This window comes from Sapajus apella, unplaced genomic scaffold (assembly GCF_009761245.1).
Source record: "Sapajus apella isolate SASKATOON/1434 unplaced genomic scaffold, GSC_monkey_1.0 scaffold6, whole genome shotgun sequence".
Classification (NCBI taxonomy): Eukaryota; Metazoa; Chordata; class Mammalia; order Primates; family Cebidae; genus Sapajus; species Sapajus apella.
Genome location: NW_022436946.1, coordinates 69,702,627 through 69,716,045, shown reverse-complemented (window position 1 = coordinate 69,716,045; position 13,419 = coordinate 69,702,627). Strand labels below are relative to the sequence as shown.

The 13,419-nt window shown below is 33.0% G+C and overlaps 1 protein-coding gene across 5 annotated transcripts in view; it reads right to left on the bottom strand.

The window, feature by feature from the left end:
* The window catches only part of PHIP (pleckstrin homology domain interacting protein), a 143,541-nt gene that overhangs the window by 33,048 nt on the left and 97,074 nt on the right, over nucleotides 1-13,419 (bottom strand). For all 5 annotated transcript variants that reach the window (XM_032275460.1, XM_032275463.1, XM_032275459.1 and 2 more), the window contains 6 exons: nucleotides 12,507-12,583; nucleotides 10,071-10,302; nucleotides 5,701-5,820; nucleotides 3,588-3,695; nucleotides 2,955-3,079; nucleotides 2,741-2,823 (listed from right to left, as the gene is read on the bottom strand). In XM_032275460.1, the coding sequence (XP_032131351.1) occupies nucleotides 2,741-2,823; nucleotides 2,955-3,079; nucleotides 3,588-3,695; nucleotides 5,701-5,820; nucleotides 10,071-10,302; nucleotides 12,507-12,583 (745 nt within the window). The remainder of the gene's footprint in view (nucleotides 1-2,740; nucleotides 2,824-2,954; nucleotides 3,080-3,587; nucleotides 3,696-5,700; nucleotides 5,821-10,070; nucleotides 10,303-12,506; nucleotides 12,584-13,419) is intronic.

The window sequence follows — 13,419 nt, the reverse complement described above, 5'->3', positions numbered from 1 at the left end:
TATCTGAATCAGTTTTATTTTTAAACTCAAAGAGAAAAGTATTTATGTTCTCATTTTCTTACCAAAAATGACTTAGAAGTTTAAAAAATATATAGCATAAAATGAATTAAAAATCAGAAAAACAAGGTAAAAAAAAAGAAAAGTAGAGCCAGGAGTAAGTTAATAGAACACAACTGCATGTTGTTGACAGTTGTTCCTGAGATGCATACTAGTGACACTAAACTTAACAAAAAGCTACTATATAATTTAATAAGAAGCATTCTTGACACCAGCACATAAAGAGTTTCAAAGAGTTGTGTCTTATGACCCTACACAGACTGATCATTATGCTAAAGAGGAAGAACTGAGCAATGTGTGCTTAACCACAATGAACGATAGGTAGAATAACAATAACGTCAAGCAAAGAACCTGGACTACTACCAGTCTGAAGTACACCACTAAGAGTAAGCCTTAAAACATTTCTAAGGAGGGCTAAAGTAAAAATTACTAACGTGATTTTAAATGCCAGTCTGTGGATAACTGCATCTATTCTGAGACATGAAAAACTAATTAGATACTAACTTTAGATAAATATTAACCTATAAATTAGAATAAAATTATAAGATCCAAATGAGAAAATTAGGATGCTCAACCATTTGAAATCTGATTTGTCCAATGCTAGCCATATTACTTTGCTAAGATTATAAGCTCACTTCTGACATATTCCTGCACTTTGAGCCATATTATCTGTTCTGCAATTTATTGGCAAATTCATGTCCTTAAAAAATAAGATTCATCATATCAAGTAATGTATGTGAATAATTAAAAAAATCAAATGTACCAAAGGCTGATACCCAAAACCAAGAAAAATGTTTCCATCTATTTTAAATACTACTTCTTAATTTAGAGATTACTTCATTCATCAGTTTTTGACATTAAGTATCAGAGTCGATTCCTGAATACTGGGTTTTAATTGACCAGGTCCACTTATATCCAGATTTTTCCAATAAAAAGATTTGGACCTGCCAAATCTGTATTGGCAGATTCTGCATCAGCAATCAAATGTAGATTGAAAATACAGTATTAGTGGGATATGAAACTCATGAATATGGAGGGCCAACTTTTGAAATCGGGGGGATTCTCCAGGATCAACTCTGGCACTTAAGTATGCACAGATTTTGGTATCCTTGGGGGTCCTGGAAGCAATTCCCTGTGGATACTAAAGGACACCTATAATCTCAATACAACTGTACATGAAAAGTATGTGTATTATATTTAATCCAGGTTCAATTTATAATCATGACTATGTAAATACCGCTTGTTCCTAAGCAAAACAGCATATAATTCCTTTCTTACATAATTTTGTTTTCCCTAAAATTAATAATTGCTTCATTTTTTTAATGCTTGGTTTTCAGTGAATTTACAATTAAGTCTTCCCACATTCTCCAACAGCTCAAGCTGTAAAAATCATTCTTTTTTTTTTTTTTTTTTTTTTTTTTGAGACGGAGTTTCGCTCTTGTTACCCAGGCTGGAGTGCAATGGCGCGATCTCGGCTCACCGCAACCTCCGCCTCCTGGGTTCAGGCAATTCTCTTGTCTCAGCCTCCCGAGTAGCTGGGATTACAGGCACGCACCACCATGCCCAGCTAATTTTTTGTATTTTTAGTAGAGACGGGGTTTCACCATGTTGACCAGGATGGTCTCGATCTCTTGACCTCGTGATCCACCCGCCTTGGCCTCCCAAAGTGCTGGGATTACAGGCTTGAGCCACCGCGCCCGGCTAAAAATCATTCTTAAATGTAATTTTCCACAGAGACAAACTTGTTAGACAACATATGTGTTCCAAGTTTTTCCCCCTGAAGACTTTCCTCTTGAAGGACAACTAGACTTGCTAGGTAGTTGCTATCCTGAGGCTTCTACTAAATATTACTTGGGATTCCTTTTGGCTTGTCCTGTTCTGGACTTCCTGTTTTCTGAGGGGATTCCATACTTCTCCCTTTCTTGGTTTACTCCCTTATCTGATGAAACACATCTTTCAAAACTTCTAGGAAAATGCTACATGAGATGTAAATTTTCTTGCTAACTCCCATGTCCATAGTTTTGATATCTTGCATTCTCCTAATTTCTCTTTACAGAGCATATACAAGTTTATAGAAAGGACAAACCACAATGACAATGCATTCCAATGTCACGGAAGGATAAACTGGTCTATCAATTGATATGCTTTTTCAAAACATGTATGCCATATACACATCACACCACGACACACACTGATCCTGTATGAAATTTTTAAGAAAACTAATAAATGGAACATCATCTATACGTAAATTATTGCACCTTAAATGACTAAAAACTTTAAAGGATTTTAGTTTGAGACTTGTTTACAATACTAATTTTAAAGATTATAATAGGACTAACCAATAAAAGAAAAATGTCAGTTCAGCTTTAGTCCCCGTACCCACTTCTTGTTAAGCTTCTTTTGGGTTCAAATTTAAATTCTGTTAATATTTTAATATAATTATTTAACTTAACATGTAAAACAATGAAAAGACAAAGTCAAATGTAATAAAAAAATGTTTGGAATTTCAGCATCAACTAAAGTTATTTTTATTCCTTAACAATACCTCTGACACAGTACCTTACTTTGCTATAATAGCAAAAAGATTTCTGATAATCTTTCCTCAATTATGAAAACTAGTAAATCACTTATTAAAAAAAAAAAAACACAACAAACATGTACAGCTTCTAACTAAATTACCCACCTATATTCCATCGCCTATATTTTGCATCATCAAATTGTTGTCTCAAGACTAGGAAATCTATAACGTCGGGCATATCATGGTATCTAATTGCAAACAGAAAGAAACTGATTAGGTCACACAGCTAAAATTATCTCAAAGATGCTCAAATGTATCTGAATCTTGAAAACCAATCTACAATACTAAGAAAATCATTGACCCTTTTAAGAGTCCTTACTTCATGGTAAATGATCCTCCAGTTAGTTTACCAGTATCAGGATCTAGAAAAGCAAGTTTAAGGCAGCAAAGGGTAGGTAATCCCACTTCATACTTTATGCCAACTATTTTCATAAGTTCTTGCTCCTGAGAGAGACAGACAAAATAAGAAACCATCTTTACAGAAAAAACCACAAAACAGAGAGTTAAACATTGTTGAGAAAAAAAATTCTTCATTTAAATCTTGATGTGGATGGTGACGACCGCATACATGTAAAAATTCATTGAGCTATGTACTTAAGATTTGTGCACTCTATGCAAGTTACATTAAAATTTTTAAAAAGTTTAAAAAAAGAAAAGAAAAATAAGGAAAACTTTACTAAAGTAAGTTTTCTATCACCATTCCAAAGACCTATAGGTAACTTTGAACTACTGCTGACAAATCTAGAAATATGCATCAAATTTACAAATACAAAGCTTATCTTAGACTTTTTACCTAATTTTCACTAGAACTAAATTTTGTGCCCAACCCATAAACTGCAAGTTATCTTCATGATACAGTTTCTTATAGTGTTAATAGTAACCTTTGATACAATTTTCTCTTAAATTCATAACTGTATTTTTGGGGCTATTAAATAATAAATCAATGTCATACCCGTAGTTCCATTTTATGCCATGGTTGTTTTTTGGGATTGATACTATATATTTTATTTTTCCGGGCCATTTCGACATAGGCTTCGTGTCCTTGTCGGAAATAATAAACCTAAAAAATAAAGTCATAATCTTAAAACCTGGATGTGTTTCCTTTAACCCAATATACAGGGTATCAACTGAATTTGCAAAGAGAAAATCTACTGCCTTTTGAGCTAACAGAAATTCTAATATTCTCTCCCCTCTTCCTTCTCTCAAGTTGTCTTAACATCACTGCATCATAACCAAAGTGTTTTAAGTAACATTCTTTGAATATACACTTAAAAGTTAAGATGAAAAGTTACTTCCTGGATAAGAACACAACTTTATTATGCCACGTGAACTTATTTAGAATTTATATATAATAAGAATTTGTATTCCTATTTATTCGAATTTATATTTATATATATAAATTTTAAATAAGTTGACGTGGCATAATAAAGTTGACTAGTAACTTTATCATCCACTTTTGTTAACTTTTTAGAAAGTGGTTTGTACATACACAGAAAACATTAAAATGAAAAATGTATTTTCACATATATTTTAATCCTTACACAAACCCTGGTAAGACAGCAGACCATACATTTCACGAAGATCAAATTGTGATTGCTGACTACTGTCTTTGAGAACTAGCACTTGAACACAGTAGTCTGACACCTACTACTAGAAGAGTGTGATTAAAAATGCTAGGTTTTTTTTTTCTTTTTTGAGACAGAGTCTCACTCTGTTGCCAGGTTCGAGTATAGTACAATTCCCCTGCCTCAGCCTGCCGAACAGCTGGGACTACAGACACGCGCCACCACACCTGGGTAATTTCTTGTATTTTAGTAGAGATAGTGTTTTACCATGTTGGTCAGGATGGTCTTGATCTCCTGACCTCGTGATCCGCCCGCCTCGGCCTCCCAAAGTGCTGGGATTATAAACATGAGCCACCGAGCCCGGCCTAAAAATGTTAAGCTTTTTGTAACATTTTGGGATAGCCACTATCCCATACTTTCATTCTATTCATTATTACCATTGTTATTCTAGTTGTCTGGAACTTTAAATGATTAATAGTGCTAAATAATGAAGACATACCTGTTCAAGAACCAGCAACTAAAAAGTCAACCTAAGCATTTTGAAAGCAAATCATTCAACAAGAAATTACAACCTTTTCTGGCCATCTTGAAATAACGTATTATATGTAATTTCACATCTTCTTGATGTTATAGGATCTGTTAAGATCTGTCACTGTAGTATACTATAATGTGGTAATGCTCTGTGCTCTTCAAGTCTTAAGAGGCATGTAGGATTTCTAAATGAATTCTTTCAGACTGTTCTTTACAAACATTCTAGCATTAAGAAATATTTGTTTTCCTTTTTTTGTTAAGTGTCAATTACCACTTTATACTGTTAGTTAGTGTCCTTTGCTAATCCTCTATTTTAATCCCCAGTTTATTTATGGTCAATCTGCTGGATACCAGATTAACACTGCCTCTTAAAATTTGTGTACAAAATAAGGAGACGTTAACCTTGAGTAAAAAATTTTGAGATTAGTTCTTACATTTCATTCTAAATTTATAATTACATATTTTAAAACAATGATCTCATCAGTTTATTAAAAATGAAATAGCATTTTTTATTCCAAGATTATAGATGTTTTTAAAGAGCTAATAAACTATGAACACTGCGGGTAAAAAAAACACAACACTTTTTCGAAATAAAATTACATGAAAATAAAGTTCTAAATTTCATTTCTCTTTTAACATGTTATACATTAAGCTGTAAGTAAGATAAATGAGTACGTTTTAATTTAAAAAGGAAAAGAAAGCTGGCAATAAAACCCTCTTCTTAAAACATACACTCCACTTTTTAAAACATTAACAAAATTTTCAATCTTATATTTAGATTTACAGAAGCTTCAAAGAGGATTATCATTAGATTTTCTCTCCTAATGGTACTTTCTCTATACATAGATACAAACATCTAGAATGAAACACTTTATGAAATTGCTTCAATTTTCTAGAATTCTATTTCAAGAGCTATTAAAAATGTTTAAAATTATGTAAGAAAAAAGGATAATATAGAACTAAAAGTACCTCATCACCCATCTGTGGCACAAACGGACATCTTCGGGGAATAGTATCTGTAATCCATGTTGACGGCAACCATTCTTCTAATGTCAACCCGTTTTCAGTTAGTTCTCCCACAGCCAACCTCTACACCAAAATTTAAAATATTGTTAAGTAGTAATAATAAAAGCATTAACCCACCAATCTACTCTTTAAAATAACTATAGAGATAATTAAATAAAACAATCATTGTACTATATACAGTTAGCCCTGTGTATCCATGGGTTCTGCATCCATGGATTCAACCAATCATGACTGAAAATATTTGGAAAACAAATTCCGCAAAGTTCCAAAACGCAAAACTTGCATTTGCTACATTCGGAATACTATGTTGAATCCACACAAATGAAATGATGTGTAGGAACTGTATTAGATATTTTAATAATCTAGAGATGCTTTAAAGTATATAGGAGACTGTGTGTAGGTCACATGCAAATACTATGCCATTTTTTTTTATAAGCAACTTGAACATCCATGGATTTTGTTATCTACGGGGTCCTGGGACCAATCCTCCATGGCTACTGAGAGATGACTATCCTTTAAACATCAAAACACTTATTCTGGAAGAAAATGGCAGCAGTGGCAAGAGTTATTCAATCTCTCCAAATCACTGCCTGTAAAGAGAACTAACTAGAAGCAAAACCCAAAAATCCATGGCCAACACTCACAACAAGGTAAAAAAAATATTCCCACAAACCCCAAAGTACAAGCTCTGTGTATTCTCCTTTCCTTTCAAAATCCTCTCCGTTTTATAAACATTTCACGTAACAAACCAAGACATCCTAGAGTTGTCTTATTTTTAATCCTAGTTACAGTACATCAGAACTAAAGATATTCTCATAGGAGTTGATTAGGGCAAGATGTAGAAGGCTAATTATTTCTATGAGCTGGACATTGTACTTCTACACAGAATGAGAATGTTCTCTCCTTCTTAAAGTAACCATTTCACATTCTTGGCTCACATTAAGCATCTTTAAAAACTTCACATTTTGTTGAAACAAAATGTTGTCAAGCCAGGTCCTTTACTTTTTTAACTCTCATGTATAAAAATAAAACAACACCTCTGAGAAAGTTCCTTAACTTTGCTGGTCACCCACAAGTGGCCACAATGGTCTTGACGTTACTTTAGACTTCTATAAATGAACTTTCTAAGAACATTTGAAACCTAGTATTTTTATAAGTAAAAAAACTTTATGCAACTGATTAAAGTCTTTTGTGAATCACATGTAAAGCATTAAAAATGACAGTACACTAAGACTTCTACATTTTATTCGCTTTTTTAAAAACAAGGTACTATAAAATAATACCCATTTACTAAAAGAAGCAATGCCATAATATGGTATCAAAGAAGGCTACATGCAACAGGTACTACTACAGTTGTTTCCCAATTGTAGTAGTTGTCATTTTCCTCTTTTTCCTATTAGCCACACCATACTGTTTCTCAGTCAAACACATCAGGAGCATTACCCTGGAGAGTTAACGTAAAGGCCTTTGGTATTTACTATACGTGAGATGGGTTCATTACAGAATTTTAGGCAGAAGTATAGTATGACGTCACTTACATTTTAAAGGCTCACTCTGGATGCATCAAAACAAGGATTGGCAAATCATGACCCTCCCACCCAGGGCAAGTCCGGCCTGCCACAATTTTTATAAATTAAGTTTTATTGGAACACAGCCATATGTATGGTCTATATTTATGTATTATCTATAAATGCTACTATGGCAGAGTAGCTGGCCTTCTGTAGAAAAAAATCTGTTACCTATGCTTTAAAGAATAGATCCTAGGGAGAAAATGGGAGAAACAGGAAGACAAATGGAATGCTACCACGGTAATATAAATGAGAATTAAGGGTGATTCACACCAACGTGATAGCAGAGTAGTGGTGAAAAACAGTAAAGTGCTGAATATATTTATAATCCATTAGATAATTAATTCCCTGATGGACTGGATGTAGAATATGAGAGAAAAGGCGGAATCGAGGATATGTCCAGGGTTTCTGGTATGAACAACTAAGAGTCATCACATTACTGAAATAAAGAGGGCTGCGGTACAGTAGGTTTGAGGAAAAAGCTTGGTAAATAAGTTTTGCAGGTGTTAGATGTGAGGAGTAAAATGATATCCAAACACTAACTTGATATATACACCATTATCAAATCAAGTAACCATTATATTATGTACTGAATATATCACAGAGATCCCACAACCCAGGAATTTCCACTATGTTTTATTCAGAGCAGCCTTGATTTTATAAGTTTTATATATTGAGGAGACGAGCTAAAAGTTTGTTTGAAAAAATTTTCCTTTGACTAATAAAAAGCAAAAGACATAAAAGTTTGAAAATCATAATACTGCCTCAATATGAACTGTTAATTGCTAGACAAGTATTTCTCCCCATAAGGAAATTATCTATGTTCAATGGGAAAGCTAACAACTTTTATATCAAGACAAGTAAGTTGTATATTAAATAGGAATAATCGTACGTATGATTTTGAAAGACTGGCATCACCAAAAATCATTACGAGGACAAAACTTATTCCCCAGTAATTCCTGAGGAACTTAGAATGTTTGGTTGAGGCAGATTTCTGTCACTTATTAATTACAATCATTAAGAAGTTAAGAATGCATTGAGTATTCTTCAACATTTCCAGCTCCATGATTTGAGTTTTCTCTTAATGTGGAAAGTATAAATAATTGATTTATTTCCTTTCCAAATATGGGAATGCTTCTAGGCCCACTCAAATCTTATTTCCTCTATGGAGCTTCATCTGAAATCCCAACATAAGATGCCCTGTTTAAGAAGAGAAATATTTCTATGTTTATTTGAGATAACTAGAGGACTAAGGAATAAGAACAAGACTATCTACTATCTGTTAGATCACTTGCTAGGCATGTGAACAAAATTTAAACTAAAGGGAATACTCTCCAGTATCCTAACCTTATCATATTTAAAGTGACCCACATAAATCTACTGGCAGAATCATCTTATTCCAATACTTTGTCACAACAGTGAAATTAAAATATGCCAAATGTTAACAATAGATCTCTATGTGCCAGTACATGAAGGTGCCCATCGTATTAATTTGAGGAAAATTATCAAATTAAAGGGGACCAGATGAAGCAAACTATACTCTTGGGATGAAAACATTGTTCTCACAGTGACTTATCACTCCAAACCTCTAAAGTTCATCAAAACTGTCCTGAAATGAAAAACAATATTTACCTTATTAGCCAGATCCATGGCTAAACCCAGTTTTCTTTAACCAATCTGTCTACTACATACACAAAATAACAAATCAGACTACATTTATCATCACTGACAAGGTAGAGAAGCAAAACTGTGGGCAAATGTGTGGGATTGTCTTTGGTAAAGCTTCCCCAAACAAAAGTAAAGGAGGCAACAAGAATAACAGCTGAGGAATCCAAATTAAAGTAACTCATAATGCTGAAATAATAACAAATGTAGAAAAACTAAACACTTAAAACAAAACAGATATATTATGTTCTTACATTTTTTGAAAACTCAGTGGGGATAAAGACCCTACAGTCTCCTACTATTTAGTTCTACAAATGACAACTTATACCTAAATGGCAGAGGTTACAAAAAAATCTTCCTTTTAACCAAATATTATTCCCATTCACAGTCTTTTGGGAAGCAGAAAGCGTGCCCCTTGTGTTGTATTTACTTTGGAACAAAAATTAAACAGTTCTCATTTTCATTCGTATGTAAAGAATTTCAACTCCATAAGAGGTGACACATATGCTTCCTATAATATTTCTTACATTCTCTGCTTTCTCTAAAACTGTCTACAGACTTAACTGTAGTAATCAAATCAATATTGCTACTGACCAAAAAACTGAAAACTTATGGCTCACACTCTATATATTAATGAAGAAATGTTATAAGCCCATCTTATCCCACTTCAGCTTCATATTTGCCTTGGACCAAGTAGTCTGTTTATTTTCAGCAATAGCAAATAAGTGTGGTTAAACTTAAAGGCAATTTATAGACTAATATACTATATGTGTTTTATCATTATGTATTTCACATAAATAAATCCTACCGAACTGTGAAGAAAAATCTGATCTTTTTAAGATTAAATGGTCAATATTTAGAATATGGCAATTTTCTAAGTAAATACTTCTACATGCTAAATATCTAAAAACCCAAATAAACTAAATATATTTAGGTATACTTCTTTTATTACTGTGTACTTGAGTCTTTTCTATTATTTGCTGATACACTTCAACAATGTTTGTGATCAACTGTACTTCAAAATCTATGCTTTAACTCTTCCCCTAGAGAACACTAAATTTATTATTTTAAAAACCAAACCTTTTGTTTTCTTTCTTTGGGCTTCTTTTTCTTTGGTGATATTGGTCCATCTTTTTCTTCATTTACTTTTTTCCTTTCCTTTTTAATCTGTTTTTGTTTCTGTTTTTCAGATTCTTCTTCTTCATCTGAACTGCTTTCTGCTTTCTTGGTTTTATTCTTAGGAACTTTCTTTGGTGGCTGCAGATTAATTCCTGCATCTGCTGTCCAGTCAGAGTAATCACTAGAGTAGTCACTAGACAGAGAGAAGGAATTTTTAGATCACACACAAGATAAAATTTTAAGACTTGTTTTATAAAAATGAAAAGATTATAATAAAGAGAAATGACAGAACAACAAATACTTTAAAAAATACTTCCCTAATTTTCAACTCATCTTCAAGTTTCTTAAAATTCTATAGGGTTTACTTAATTATTGCAAAAAAAAAAAAAAACCTGAAGATAAATAAGGTCACAACTTTAAGTGAAAAAACAAACTTAAGTAACTTCCATGATATTAAGAAAAACATTGGCTTCTGCATGCTGCATTTATGTTACAAATTCTGTGGGCATGTAAAAATAAGGAAGAGGGGTTTACTTTTCTCAGTTCTACTGACAGCAGAAAGATAGCCCTGGAGAGCACAGAAGGTGTCAGCACTGAGGAGGAGATAAGGTGATTCCTTTTCTGAGGGAAAGTGGGAGTTCTAGACAGGGGGATCTCTTCTGGTCCAGTACTAGCACTCTCAAGGTAGCTAAATATTGAACTGGCAGAGTCAGAAGTGTTCCTACCCAGTGGGAAAACTGTGTTTGCAAACTTTACTGAGCGTGTAAAGAAACTTCATTTAGATAAAATTATTCTACCTACCTATACCTTAAGTGTATCTTATGCTTCAAAGCATGCCATGATTCAGAAATATACAAGCTGTACTATATTTTGTATACTGCTTCCAATCATGTTTTTCATTTATTTTTGTTTGCTTTCACTGACATATACTTTGGCAATCTGATCATGCTGTAAAACAAACTAGTTTTATTATCTTCTATATTAATTTTAGTATGTGAGCGTATTTACGTATTTTGTACAATTTTATGAACATAAATGTTTAAAGGAATCTAAGTTATACTATGTTAAAAGTAATAATTAGCTTGCCTAGATTTAATAATATGACTTCATGCCTCTAAAAAATACTGTTAATAACATTAACAGTGAAAAGGCAGATTTTTCTGGAGTTTTATTCTATTGTCACTACTCCTCTCCACTGTTCAAATGTTCTTTATAAGCATGTACCTAAATCTCTGATTATTCTAATGATCCCAGGTAAGAATCAAGTAAGATGTTTTCTAGTATGATTTAGTGATTTTACTATGAAATTTAAAATGATTTTTAAGAACTTAAACTATTTTCAGATATGTTATTCTAAAATAGGTTGTCTTCAACTTATGAGCATTTTATTTATACTAACCCCAGCCACAGCCACTGTAAATGGCACCTGACAAATCTCAGAGTTATCATCCATGTAGTACTTGGCTCTTACAGAAGATCTTCTGCTGTCAGCATAAACAAAATAACAAACTCCAGAGCCCAACATTCTTTACACCTGTCCTAAACTGCTAAAGCCACCACTACTCTTTTAATACAGAAACCCCCATGTCATCTCAGGGTTTGAAATACTCTGATTCTTTTGTTGAGCCAAAAGAAAGTGAAGTTTTCCTTCAGTGACCTGTTTTGAATACAGAAAACTACTAGATATAACGATAGGCATTTGTGTATCATTACCAGAAATCACACTGTGAGAATAGGAGTGCCCTTGATTTGAACGGGCATGAGGAACTCTTATAGCCTATACTTCATACTTTGTCTCTTCTATTTTAAGAGTCACTAAGGTGAAGGATAAATGTAGCAGCTAATCATAACTGCGATCCCCAAAGGCTATACTCTGTTCCTGCTAACCTTGCAAGGTCAGCCAAGGTCATAAGCCCTGCAAAAATGTGAATCATCAGTGTAAGGAGTTGAAGGGATCCTCACTTGCATGGTCAAATAAGGTAGGGATAATAAGAAAAAGGAATGTTTATTCCTCTTATCATTAGTATTCCATAAATTCCACTATATGAGATAGTCAGTAAGACTGCATTATTTTCATAACTTTATACTTAAAATAATTTTCAAAACCAGTAATGAAACTAGTTTGTGATTCAACATTATAAAAGCATTCAGAAGAAATAATACAAGATAAAATTAAAAGCATTATTTTGCAGATCTAGTTGTAATCACCAAAAAATTATTTTCTATGGAGAACATATAGCAGAAAGAAAATTTCCGCATTTTGTACAACTTCAAAAACTCTTTGAAGAACTAACTTGGAACTCACAGAGACTTTGAAACGTGTTGCTGGTTTAAAAAAAAAATAAGCTTTCTAAAGATTTTATATAATATTTGGAAAAATAAAAATCATTCATTTACCTAGAACTCCCATCACTGTGCCATGCTCTCTCTTCTTCTTCGGATGTTCCACCACTGACAGCAACTGCTTCACCTTCCTAAGATATGGTGAATACATGTCTTAATATCTTATTGTATAATTTTATAAAATAACATTTTATGATTATAGAAAATATCAACGATATCTTATAATATCAGTCATATTGAAATATTTTAAACTTGATTTAAATTAGTTGCAAAGGGTGCAGTGGCTCACACCTGTAATCCCAGCACTTTGAGAGGCCAAGGCGGGCGGATCACTTGAGGTCAGGATTTTGATACCAGCCTGGCCAAGACGGTAACACCCCATCTCTACTAAAATACAAAAAAAAATTAGCTGGGCATGGTGCCAGATGCCTGTAATCCCAGCTACTCGGGAGTTTGAGGCACAGAATTGCTTGAACCCAAGAGGCAAAGGTTGCAGTGAGCTGAGATGATACCATTACATTCCAGAAAGAGACTGTCTCAAAAAATAATAATAAAGTAATAAAAGAGTCAGCTGCTTCTCTTTAAACAATTAGTTGCAAAATACAGCTTTTACCTTTTTTCAAATAAATGAGAATACTTAAATGTATATAAAAACACAATCCTTATTAATATTGGATTCAGGGCAATCCTGCAGATGATTACCATTTTAAAAGCCTCACAACATATCTTCTAGATGAAATGATATTAAACTCCATATTTACATTCAAAATTAATTTTTACTTCTTGAGCCTTTGTAAAACGTTAAGCTTTCTTTTCTATAGGTGCTTTGAGAAGCTTTAAATAAGGCACATTTATGTTTTACTTATTAAAATAGCCTTCCCATATAAAAAAGGATGTTCCACTTCTGGTCTTATTTTATCCAAATGGTAGAAGATTAAAAAATAGTCAAATACTCTGTTTCTCCTTA